Source organism: Bombus impatiens, unplaced genomic scaffold (genome assembly GCF_000188095.3).
Source record: "Bombus impatiens unplaced genomic scaffold, BIMP_2.2 scf_0235, whole genome shotgun sequence".
Classification (NCBI taxonomy): domain Eukaryota; kingdom Metazoa; phylum Arthropoda; class Insecta; order Hymenoptera; family Apidae; genus Bombus; species Bombus impatiens.
The window spans coordinates 924,063-937,851 of NT_176654.1; the positions used below are offsets into that span (position 1 = coordinate 924,063).

Here is a 13,789-nt window from a genome sequence, read left to right on the forward strand (position 1 = left end):
TGCGATGCGCCGAAGCGTTGCACGCTAAACAATAATTACTTTATCTTTATTATCATTTAGTATCACATTGCGTTCACTGTTTTGTGCTGGCCATTTTTGCCTGGCTTGATGAGAGCGCACACCACCCCTCTAACCTCTTCTTACGTTCCTATGTTCTGCTTTCGTGCCCGTTGATACCCCGGCGGTAAAAATACCATGGCGAAGGCAAATAGAACGAACGATCTTATTTCAAATACAGTCGCGATATCGTTTTTTAAAAATTGCCAATCCCAATAAACAGCAACAGCTAGCTGATTTTTTTCGTCACATCGTTCCCTTGCAGAAGCGAAACGGTTGAAATTTAGCGATACGTTTGATCGTCAGTGGGCATATTCGGATCGAAATTTTGGAAATCGCGTCTGGTCGCGTTAAATATAAAAATATAATTTGCGCAAAACAAGTTAGAGGAATCGTTTCGTGAAAGTATTCACGTGTATATGGAATGTGCGTGCGAGTTTCAAACGAATACAACATTATCGCTAATGATATTTATTGGGATTCGAATTCGTTTGATTTTCTACCGTTTATTAAGACCGTCCGTTCCGTATTATGAGATTTTCATACAGCCAAGGAGCTAAAGAGAGGTTGAGGCCCTTCTTCAAGGCACCTTAGGTAGTAATACATATCTAGAAAAGAAATTCATGACGTCCTGCGCCAACAAAAAAGAAATTAGAGAAACAAAAGCTACTACTTAAAACAATCTATCTAGATCCTAACGAAACTTGGATTAATTCGAGTGATATTAAAAACTTCTACGTGAATTAATTAACGCTTTCTTTCAATTCCTAAGCGAGCTCGTATCGTCATCTTACACGTGTACGTATCTTAAGCCTATGAACACATGAAATCACTGCCCAATCGACCAATTTGGACCCATTTGACAAGGCACTCGAGTCGCTGAGATACCAAAGACGTTTCAAGGAAAAACAACACAAGATGGGACAAGGGAGGAAGGGAGAAGGACCGTTACGATGAAGTGGAAGACGAGGATTGTAATACGCGGAAGAACATTAGCAACGTTTATTCTAACAGTTGGCGAACAGGTTGAACCGTTTTGAAAAAATTATTGTCGCTTCTTCCAGGATCGCGTCTCGCCGATAATGTTCCTCTTCGTAGGATAAGGAGAACGCCGATATCTTCTTCTTCTTCTTCTACATCTCTGACCTTCTAATCGAATCCTTCCATACGCTAATTCCGAAACCGTACACAGCTCTCTGCGAGCAAATTTGTTCGAGGTGATTAACGGGCAGGATACCTAAAATCTACCTAAGACAGAAATCGGTGGAAAATCAGTTGGTCCCTTTGCAAAGTGTAAAATAAATAAATTGTTATATCCGTTCGCTTGTTTCTACGACTAAACATTAACCTTATTTACACATGAGATTGTTTGCGCGCGATCTGAGGTAAACGAGAGGTTTCGCTGGATGTCACGTGACGCGAACGGAAGCGTTTAAAAGCTTTTTCAATAAGTAAGACGCAACGAGAAGACGCGTGCCGCATTCACTTTAGTGAACTGGTCGAAATTCGGCGCGTGACAACGATAATTGACTCTCGCCTCTTCGTTTATATTATATTTTCTATCTTTTGCTTTATTCTTTCTTTTCTTTTATCATATATTCTCGTTTCGACTTTCTTAACGTTACCCGATACAGACCGTCAACATATCCGACACACTTCCGACCAACGTCCACTGTCGGAAATACGTTATTTGGTCAGAGTTACTGGTCATCGCTTATAATAATAAACAGGTAGTCGATTGTTGCGTCGTCTTCGAATATCTTCGATTTAAAGAGGGTCACGAAAACGACGTAACGTCTTAGTGGAAGGCTGATCCGGTGCTGCGAGATATTTTACTTTCGAACAGAAAAGGAAAAGAGATTCACGAAGATCTTGTGCGAATTCCACACGCAGAACCGTAAAACTTGCCGCGAAACTTTATAAAATAACAACACGTTCCCACTTTCGTTCGTCCGTTTAAAGGTAACAATCGTTCGACTTTTCTCATCTTCGCGAAGAAAGAAAATTTAATCGCACGAGAGTGTGATGCCGCTACGCGATGCTATGCTATTTTACATTTTAAAATATCTTTCGAGAAAGATATTCGTCCGGAAAAAAGTTAGAAAAACTACTTTTTTACACTGTGCACGATGGTCTTATCATCTCGAGATCGATATTCAAACGAAAAAGTTTTCGCCAGCAATCGGAAGCAATGGAGACAGGGAAAACTAAAGGATAAAAGAAAAAAATGCTGAATCTATAGTTCGAATACTGAGAAAATTTAAAGGCACTCGTACTTTCTCATCTGAACACGATCCAAGCATGCTCGAATCAATTTGCGAGAAACGCGATATTCGATCGAGATGCGTTCGAGATGACGATTCAGCACCGGTTCGCCTTATCCATGTCGCTAGTCGTGTAGATTTTTGCTGAGTAGCAAATTATTATGCGGCCCTGACAGATGCCTGATCAACTCTTGTAGACTATCGAAACTTAACGAACAGAAGCAACAAGTAAAGGTATTGTCAGGGGCGGCTATGACGCCTCTGTGAACGGAGCAGAGATGCTTCAACAGGTGAGCTTTCTGCTTAAACATAGCAACGCAAAGTCTACACGCGAAAGGTTTTTCACCCGTATGCACTCTCAAATGCGTTTTCAAGTTCCAAGACATTCCGAACTGTTTGCCACAATAACTGCACCGATATTCGCGAACGGGAGTAGACTTTGGCGGGTCGTCCGTCGGCGGAGGTGGAGGCGCTCTTGCTGCTGGCAAAGCCCAAGAACCCCAAGGTGGTTCCAAGCCTGCCGCCGATGCTGGATCCGCGCTTGGTGGTCTATGCGACGCTCCTGGTGGTGTCACTGATCTATCCTGCTATAAAATACGTGTTTTCACGATAAATACGTGTTATCCTGTTCGCAACTAAATTATAAATTTTCTAAAATATTTCTAATATATTATAAAAGCAAGGATTTTATATTCGATTATTACGGTAATTTGATGTTATTCGTTTGAAATTGCCAATGCTACGTCTATACTGTCATCTTTACTTCGAAATCGAACGAAACTCAAGTTTTATCCATTTTCTTCTCTTCGCTCGGTTTAAAATGTTCGATTGTTATTTACGTAACAACTTGCATAATATTACTGTTCCTAAGAAGGCACGGGAAACTTCAATATCGCATTCTATCGTAATACTTATTTATAGCGTTATTCTTTACTATTCCTTACTATTTTTTACTATCCTTTACCGTTATCCAAATACCTAATTTCAACGAAATCCAATTAATTTAATCGATAAATTAATCCAGTATCTTGTAGATTCGAAGTTGGTATTATTGAAATTTATCATTATTATTACTACTATCGATGCAATTTCCTTCCACAGAATGTTTGTTCTACGTAAGAAGAACTATACATATTGCACAAACATATACATAGTTCGAAAGCTATAGATCGAACGAACAGGATGACATATAACAATGAGAATAACATCTCCGTTTAATAAACAAATGCCTGGTGTGGCTTTATTTTTAGCGACTAAGTTTTAAAAATACGGGTTTGATTGTCGGGCATCGATCGATGAACAACCTTTCAATGATATTTTGAGCAAGGAACTGTATATCGCGTGACGCAAAGACTACTTGTGTTGTTTCGTATTTAAATTTTAACAGCGTTTGGTAACAACAACTACAATACTTTTGTAAATATGATCTTGAAGATCGTTAAAAATTTTCATTTTACGGTAAAGTGACATTAATTGAAAAATTACAAATTCCGGCTGCGATATTTTCACATGTTTGAGAACACGTGTTATCAAATAGTAGCTGCCACATCAAGTTGTACGCGTGCAATATGTTGCTCTCAAAAGTTTACTAAAACTTCGTATCTAAGATGTACGGCGTATGGCAGGTTGCTCGTCCATAGGCGCTACAAATCTATGATTTTAAGACCTTATTTCTAAGAAATAAAGCAAAAACAGTATTACGTATTTATTAAATTAAAATAGTCCGTTCTTTATCTTCTACTAAGTTCTACTTGACTCTCTTGTACGTTTCAGCTTGAAAAATTTTATTACTAATATCATAAGTGATGGTATTTTAAATTTACACGTCTGGAATTATACATCGTTCCATCTCAAAGTAGAAATTATTTTCGTTGACGATTCTCTTACGAGAGAATATCTAAATAAATTCAATTTATTTATAACACGTTACTCGACGAACGTGATTCGTTTACATATAATTAACAAATTACGAATTTATTTATGAGATATAGATGAAAGATAAAAAGAGATGATATAAATAATATCGTAGACCGCGGATATTTATGCAAAATTATATTTTTACATACTCGACTTTCAATGAATTTATACGAAGATTTCAAGAGAAAAATATACGATTTGATCAATTTTGTACATGATAAATCCATAAATTATGATCATCGTAAATCATCATCCATAAATTATGAAAATCAATTACGACGACCAATAATCGAAATCGAAATTTTTAATATTTTTGCACGTGAAGCTCGCAATTGCATTTGACGAAAAGATAGTTTTGTGTTTTCCCATTTGTAAATTTCCTATAAAATGTGCATGAAAAGTGCATAAAAGTCCGCAGTCTGATAGCAACATTTGCATTATCGTAAGAGAGAAAATGAAAATACTCATGTACCAGGTACGGGGGTGCCGAGACGCTAAGGGGATGTGGCGCTTGCAACCGCCTCGGCGTCTCGAATCCAGGATTGAACGGTACAAAGGCTGGATTCTGAGCGGGTGCGTTGTGAAAACCTGGCCTTCGTTTTCGATGAGGCGTGACGATATACGCCTCCGCAGGTGGGATAGGTATTTCTTCGGGTTTTCGCTTTCCCGGTTCTAAGCCTAACGCGAGCCGAGCCGCTAATTGCCTCCTTCTCTCTTCCGCCTCCTCTAGAGATTCTCGCCTCTCCAGTAACTGCTTTTCTGGCCTGAATAAACGTACGGCGATAAAACTCGTAGAACAAGTTACGACCAACTAGCAACGCAACGAAGAATTTAATAACGTTTGTTCGTATTTTCAAACTTACCTAGGTACAATATCGTGCGAACTTTCGCTAGTAGTGGAAGTTCCAGAATTTAAGCTTAGGTTTACGGGATCCGAACTATCCCTCCGCCGAGGCGGTTCTATACTGCCTTCTCTATTCTCCGTGAGGAGAGTTTCACCCTCCACGCCTTCCACGTCTACTTCTGGTTCCTCCTCGCATCCCTCGGTTTTTATGAGTACCGAGCAACAGTCCGCCGGATTGTTCGACTGCCTGTAACGTTAGCGGACAATGCGACCATACTTGTTGTTTCTTTTTCCAATTATCTAAGTATATCACGCGTATTCGTCCGGAAACTCGAGAACAAGTGTCGAAAGTGGAAGATAAAGGCGCGAACGCACCAGCCTCGCTCTTCATCGAATCAGAAATTAATCTTAATAGTCGTGTATGTTAGAAACGACGATATCTGTTTCGTCGATCGTATCGACGATCTCACGAACCCTCGACACTGGTCGATCTCTACCAACCTGCCGTCGTACTGCGATTCGTAGCTGGAACTCTCCTGGCCCTCGGAGGGCTGAGGGGTGGGTATCCTTTCGGGGTCGGAGTTACTAGAGGTTTGAGGTTGATTCGGCTCGAACAGCTCCGACTTAATTTGAAGAAGCTCGAACAATTCCCTTAGCGGCGTGAGTTCCGTCGACTGTAAAATATTATCGTTCTTGGATGTTTTTTCATCGGCGAATGACGCATCGTCGAAGAAAAATGTTACACAACGAGATAACAGGCTTACTGGAATGAGAGCTTCTCCGTTATAGAGAAATTCCAATAAATGAGTCAGCTGCGTTTTTCGGACCCCGGATAAGTGAACCACATGGTCCAACGCAGGGTTACGAAGGAGACTAGCCAAAAGGGGACTAGCTGCAGCCAAAACCACTCGATGGGCCTTGACGACGGATCCATCGTCGCAAGCTAACGTCACGTCCACGTGACGGTCCCCGGTGTACCAGGCTCCAACCTCCGCGGCCAAGGTCGCTGGATGCTTCCCATAATGGAGCGTCAGGAGACCGTCAGTATACATCGTCTGTAAAAAGTTCGTCAATTGTTATTTACGTTACTCGTTGCTTTATTGCATTATCGTATTCGCACATATAATTGCGTGACGCGTTCAATTATCTCCAAGCATGTTTTAAAGAATTTTATAAAAAGAACGCTTCGAAGAAATCGCAGTTCGTATTTAGTGAAAATATCGTCCGTTGCCGAGCCTGACCAGTTCTATTTATTACAAAATAAATAACGAGGCTTACGATGGATCGACAAATTTAACGATATGCTTGCTTTACAAGGAAAATTAATAGAAATTAAGCTACTTTAAGTGCGTGCATCATTTTTAAATTATCATTATTATTGACGAATTGACAAGTTACAAGTTGTAAAATATACGCATATAGACACCTATTTTATACGTTAATTTTACGTTTACAACAGGATAATACGATGATTTCTTATTTGCAGAATTTCATTTGTTTCGCTGGGAAACTTGTAACTTTGATTCGTAATTTATAAAATTTCACTGATAACGTCGACCCAGTTGTTGCAAGAGGGTGCAGAATATCTCGTCCTGTCGTAAATGTGTGTTTCTTTCTATCGAAACTTTGGCATAAACCTTCCGTACAAGTCATATAAAATTCTACCATATACGAGACGAGTTGTAATATCAAAGAGATTATACCGCTGCTTATCGTTCGCTTATATTTGATTGATTCTGATCGATCGTCGTTTAAAAGTAGCGAAATTGGAAACTGTTTAAGAAGTTTTCGATTTTACGTTTATAGGATCAGTTACGCATCGTTGGGACATCCTGCATCGTGCGATGCATATAACGATTTACGCAAAATCTAAGCACTATGACGCTCGTTATCACCGCAGCGCGACGATAGCGGCGAAGAAAATTCTTTCGTAACAACGAAATAAGCGAAATATGTGTGACGTCCTTAACCCAATAAAGCGCTGTCGTCGCTTCGCGTCATGCAAAGACAGCTTCGTTACACTAATTTCATCTTTCCGTGCCCCGCCTCTGTTAGAAACGGCGGAAGACGGTGACGTGTCCCGAGATTATGTTTCTCACGTTTCTCTGACATTCGCTCAGCTTTCTGCTAAGGACTTGAATTGCGTCTAATGATAGCTCATCTATATAATTAAGTTGCAAAGCTATTTATTCGACGAATTCAGTTTCACGCGAATATTTCGAAGAAAACGATTTTGATCTGTCTATCGTTAACAGTGGTACGAAACAGTGGCTTGTGTGCTCAGTTAGAGCTAACGGGCTCAAGGTAATTGCTGAATTACTTTGAATTCATTTATTGCTCGGAAAAATGAAACGATAAAATTTTATCTTTCTGGGAAGAGAAGAGAACTGTGTGCGCGTAATCAAACTGACGTAATTGTTCGCGAGTAACAGTGCATCGATAAACATAATAGAATTGCATCTTGGATGCAATAGCGTAATTAGGCAGTTGCGGTCCCGCTGATTAATGATCTGCCGCTTCGAGAGGGGAAATTCTGTAGATCTCCGCGTTCTTCGAGAAACTTCCTATTAAAAGAGTACTGGCGAATACCGGCGATGTAGCTCGCAACGAAATGTTACCGTGACTCATGTAACTGCACTGCAATTTAATTCGCGATTAGAAAATAACGCAGCAGAATATGGTTACCCGGAAAATAAATTGTACGTTTATTCGAAACGTCGTAACAAATTGCGCGTACCATCCGATATTATTTATTTATAACGAATCGACGTATGTGATTTTCTAATAGCCTACAAATACGACGCAACGAATCGAACGAACGGTCTATCGCTCTTTTCATTTCGAACGTTTGAATAAATTCGTCGCGCAGGAATCGAGTAATAGTTCGTTCATTCGTTCGTTCATTCGTTCGTTCGTTTCTCAAGGGGAGCCGCGGGAGAGAAAGTTTGATTTCACGTTATATGCTCTCAGCGAGCAGAAGTATAATTAACATTATGAAACCAATGCCGTAAACATCGACGCGTTCCGCAATGTCAAACGTGTCTCAGGCACAATGAGTTTCACGCTTAACATTCGCGAACGCTAGCGAAACTCGTTCTTTCTCTTCTAGAGAGGGTGTTTGATCGAGAAAACCACGCATGCTATTTTCTGTTATCAACCTAAGCAGATCGATCTCGAGTATCTCAGAGCTTCGTCGCAAGACAGAATAAATTTTCTCACGTCTGTTTCGAATAAAAAAAAAAGATGTCAGATTTTTAATGGAACAATTGGATTAAGATGAAATTAGTTGCATAAAAAGTGATCAGAAATGAAGATCACGAAACCGTTTTCCTGTTACGCTGACACGATACAGGAGCTTGTCAAGTGGATACTCATCGACGTGACCTTCGATGAGTGATCCGATCAAATTGGAAAGGGAAGGCCTTGGGCAAGAGTCACGAAGAGGGCGTGAATTCCATCGAAGCAAGAGATCGCGAATCACATACGCTGCTTTCTTCGTTTCTTTCTTTCCCTATATATCTCGAGGGTGTGCCATGCCTCGTATCTTGTTCGAATACTTCGCTAACTACGAGCATCCTAAATTCGTTACTTTGACGTAATTGAGTAACGTCGCGAGTAAAAGAATCGCGGCTACGATTCGTACATCGCAATACTATTCGTATCGTGTATACTATACAGCGAGCTTGTAAAATCGATAATTAGACAAATTAATCGCATAACCTAACGAAACGTCGGTTAAAACCGTGCAAAGAAATTTTTAATACAAAGTCAATGTTGTATAGATGTGCGTCGTACAGCACATCGAAATAAAATTTATACGATTTCGCTTTCTGATTTTCCAACTTTTCCAAACAATAACCATCGATTGCTGTTTCTCTGCTTAGAAGCGAAATATTGTTAGCCGTTGTCTATTTATTCTGCGGAATTCTAAAATGGAACGCAGCGTACAGCTGCGATCGTAGATACGTACCTATAGCAGAAAAGAATAACAGGGATATAAGGAGATCGCGAGAAGCCTTTATTCGGATCATCGGTACGATGTCAACTTATTCTTTCCGATATATAGGTTTGTCTGCGTACGTAGGCGAACGGTTATATCGTTTTTAACTTATATTCTGAAAGCTCTAATTTTATGACTCATCGTCCAACTGCCAACGCCGATAGAAACTGATCTTAAAACGTCAATTTTATCGACTATCTGTTTTATCGGCGAAATACTTCCACTAGACGATCATCGATCGACGATCTTCCCCGCGATATCGTTTCTATCTGCTATTACCGCTTCCGATGATTTAACTTACGGCTTTGCTATATCACGGTATATAAATCTGTTCGAAAAATCGAATAACAGAGGATAAAAAAGGGATAAAAAGAGAAAAAAAGGAGAACGATCCTTGAACAAGAAACGGCACGCCGCGCTGGTTCGCGCGTGTATGACTCGATCGCACACGTAATGTCTCGCGAAGCGGTTACTAAGAAAATCGCTGAATAAGGAAATGGTTGCTGATGCGTCTGCGTTGTTGTTGCTGCTGTTAGCAAGCACGACTTGAAGTTCAGGGTCAATCGCTGGCCGACCGGCTGCATTACGTCCACGCTTACGCTTACGTTCGTCTTTCTTCCTCTATTTGGGCCTTGAAGAGTTGCCGGGCGGGGTCTCGTGCCATTCGTGCTAAGTGGGGGCAAGGCCCCGTGCCACTAGATGCAGAAACTCTGGCCCAGTTGTCGGTTGGTGGGGGTTGCGCGATCCAACTGTTTGCCAGTTTTACCAGTCAGGATGCCTGCCGCTCTTTGTAGGTGCTGCTCTCTTTCCTCGACAGTCCGTGGCCAACTGGTAATCCGCTGTGTTTCGATACATCTCGTCGTGTCGGTAAACCAACATCGGCTTCTACTTTGTCGCGCGCTGATAAATAGAAGAACCTCGGTGCTACGCTTTCGGCGGTGGATCCGAATGCTCGTGATTGCGAAATTAGAGCACGTTTCTGATAACCGATTCGTTTCCAAGAATCAGCTTTTTCTTTTCAGATACGTTCAACGCCAAACTTTGCTTACAAGTTTCCCCGTTCATAGATGTGCTACGCTCTTACTGAGAAAGTACGAACCGTGAAGTTCGCGACGTTGACAAGAAAAGTGTACTTTATTTATGGCAATATCGGTGCTGTACGGTTTTACACGTTTTCACGCATCACGTGATTCACGCGATCTCGTAAGAAATTAATCCGCGCATCGTAAAAACGACCCTGTCATCCATTAACCTTTTGATCATCGAATACACCGCGCGCGCACGTTTCCCATAGGCGATGCGCGATTTTCTACGATCGTCATTACGACGTAGCATGTATATTCCAGCTATTCTGATTTTATCATGTTCGATATTTCACTATGTAAAATGGTGGAATAGACGAAGCGTATAATTTTTACTCGAGGTATACGAATGCCTCGTACCGATGGGATTTCCTGGATATACATCACCAGTCACAAGTATCGGGATATCACAACTGATTACTTTCATTGCTTTATTTTGTATTTTATATTACGTATATAAGGTACACACGACGCGAATGAAACAACAGTTTGGCGATAAAATGACTCTGGGAAACGCATTCGTAGCGAAAGACATCCGATTGTATACCAAATATCAACGAACGTCCCGATATAGCTGACCGGTCGTGCATAGTACGTTTACGCATCCCTAGTCCACGCCGATGACATTCGCTGCACGCGATACGTTAAAGGGTAATTCAGGGGTAAATGTGAACGCGCGAAACTTTCAGCGTTTCGCGTATTATTTCTGTAAACTTGAAATATTCTGCCTCGCAGACGGAACTTGCGAAATAGTATCGATACGTCACGTCGTCCAACTTTTGTAGTTACTCGCAAAAACACGCGTCGTCTCGTGTGCAACATCGAGACGGTCCGAAAGACGTTGGCATTTGTGGAAGAAAAAGAGGGGACGATGCAGTGGGAACTGGTGCAACGAGTTCGTGAGGTTGAGCTAAAGATAAGAATGAGAGGAGAAAGTTGCTGGAATTCGTAAATTTCGTTGCGCGAACTCTCCGTGGACGTCGGTTGCTTATCGCCTCGCATACTAATACGGTGGCGCGGCAGCGATGCGCGCGTGTGCACTTACACTTTCGGTTCGTGACTACACCACCACACGTACACACGTACATATTCACACTCACACTATGTCGATGTAACGATGCGCAGTGCCACACACACGCGAGCATTATAATCTTCTATCCGGATGGCGGACGTTACGATCTACCATTGAATCGAACAATGGCGAAACTGGGTTACGCAAATGTCGAGGCTGGAAATTAAAGCGCGAGACAGCGGGGCCAAGAGAGGGAAGCTCGCACCAGCATCGGCCGGTGAAAAAGATTCAGCTCTCGTATGAAAAACCGAGGCCTTGATCGGAGAAAACGCTGGTCGATGCCGAGAATCTTATTTCACGCGGTTCGACGTGCTTAAAACTAGGTTCAGATTTATGTTGGTCTAGGTCCCGTACAGACAATTATCATTCTGCGCGATTGACCGATGCAATTGACTGTTCGAACCTAACTGTTTACACGTAGCACACGGACTTGGTTAGGATATTTATCGTTTCCGACGATAATCCTCGATTATCGGTCTATTCTCGGTGACAATGTATCGTTTAATGCAAACACCATTGAAATTGTTGGAACACGTATGCGAACGAATTTGCGATTTATCCGCGATGAAATTTTCTGTCTTTCTTCTTGCCGAAAGAACGATCCTTTCTCGTCGAACGAGCAAAAGTCTGAAATTAATTCTTTGTCTTTAGTATCGAGAAATGAATTGCTTAAACGGTACGATATTGTTCGCGAGATTTTCCGTATTCGACAACGACTTCTTTTACCGTTTGCACTTTTCATTAAAAATTGTCCGATAGCAACGCTGTGCAAGGTAAAGATTTTAGATATAAATGTGAAAAAGCTATCGAACGATATCCATGTATGAAGTACTGTTTATACATATGACGCTGTCAAATACAAACCGATAGTATAAAAAGGGTAAATATTATCGTTGAGTTTATGACGGGCGGCTGCTGCATCGATGCTGGCTTATTTTTGACAAAGGTAAGGAATTGCGTGACAACGATGTCCCGATAACGATGTACGTTGGTCAAAATGACCTGCCGTTATCGGTTCGCGCGTTTCGCTTTCGTATCGACGATTAAATAACAAAAGGAAAAAGCGATGCGTCCATGTAGGTGAAAAATATTTGCCGCAAACGCGAAACGTTACGTTGTCGGCAGACCGAATCACCGAAATAAGTTGTCCAATTTTCACGCTTTAACGGCGTAAATCGCGGAATCCGTTGAACGGAATTGCTTGTCGTTACAGCGCCGTACGAATCTGAAAAATAATGGAGCTGTTTGTTATTTATCGCAAAGAGAACAGATCGTGACGATTCGGATTAAGGCGAGGCTGCTGAAACCGCGCGAACCAGCCAGCGCGGATTGAGCAACGCGCGGAGAACTCGTTACGAGACCTGTAATGGGGTCCAGGCGTTTCCGCTCCATTTTTTGTGGGCCCAATTACGTTTCGCCAGCCTCAATAGGCCGTGTTTCGCGGTCTCATCGGGCCTCTCTCATGTACATGCATCTTATACGTACGCACACAAGCATCGAAAAGCATTCGTTTGGAACACCATAGAAGTTTGCGGGGAGGCTATACGATCCAGCGTTACCACAAAATATCACGAACAAGAGAAGAAATTGCATCGAACGCGTCACGGCCGTTGATGGCTTTTCTGACAAGAACACGATATCCGTTTAATGGTGGTTTTATAATCTTCGACCGATGGACAAAAGGAAACACAAGGAATTAGAAGGATAAACTTTTTCTATAGGTTCGGTTGACACTGCGGTTGACATCCGGTGCATGTTTCCGTTGAAATTCGCTCCTGTTGAAAATATCTGTAGAGGTTGTAGCGTCGTGGCTCGTTAATTCCTCATCGAGCAGACAACGTGTTTCACCGTGTTTTAGAAACGAAAATGCGTAATTCTAACCGAGGGCAGGGTTATGACACCCCGTGAAACCTATGACTCACACCTTTCCCCGATTTCGAATCACTATTTTCCAACTGGTCTCTCACGCTCTCCCTCTTGCGCATCGCTCCGTCGACTGTGACGTACTCTCTCCGTTATTTCTTCTCTCTTCTTCCTTTTCGTTTTCTCCGTCTCCCTTGCTCGCTCGCTATTCAACCGGTCTGACGAAAATCGCCCGACTACGTTTGGATATTGCAAAAAAAAGCTAATAACGCGAGAAACGAACGAGAAACGAAGAAAGATCGCCGCTACGAAGAGAAAATCCAACGATCGAATCGAAAACGAAGAAGGAAAACGATCTGTTCGATCGAACGGAGAGCGCGATACGTAGAAATTCTTCGGATAGATTATTCCGCTTGAAATGTTGGTAGTCAGCCGTCCGGTCTGCGTGTGTATGTTTCGAAATACTTTCACGCTCGGGGAAAACAATGATGCGGAGACACGTTTCTGGATCGCAAGTTCGATAAGTGCGTTGCGCCACGAAACTGGTTATTATCCTATCCACTTGTCCGTGGAGGCTATTAAAAGGTAGAATCGGCCCGACATCGGTAAACGCAATGACGGATCACTGGCGGATACGGAGCAGGCGCGTGTCAAAAATAACAACGATCAGGATAGCGACGGAGGATTCGT

General features: G+C 41.9%; 1 protein-coding gene across 1 annotated transcript in view; it reads right to left on the reverse strand.

Annotated features, from left to right (window-relative positions):
• Window positions 1–108: 108 nt before the first annotated feature.
• The window catches only part of LOC100742469 (transcription factor Ken 2), a 28,276-nt gene continuing 14,595 nt past the window's right edge, over window positions 109–13,789 (reverse strand). The window contains exons 2-6 of the mRNA XM_003488471.4: window positions 5,847–6,137; window positions 5,584–5,756; window positions 5,102–5,329; window positions 4,711–5,002; window positions 109–2,908 (exon numbers count right to left, since the gene is read on the reverse strand). Of these exons, the coding sequence (XP_003488519.1) occupies window positions 2,447–2,908; window positions 4,711–5,002; window positions 5,102–5,329; window positions 5,584–5,756; window positions 5,847–6,134 (1,443 nt within the window). The 5' untranslated portion in view covers window positions 6,135–6,137 and the 3' untranslated portion in view covers window positions 109–2,446. The remainder of the gene's footprint in view (window positions 2,909–4,710; window positions 5,003–5,101; window positions 5,330–5,583; window positions 5,757–5,846; window positions 6,138–13,789) is intronic.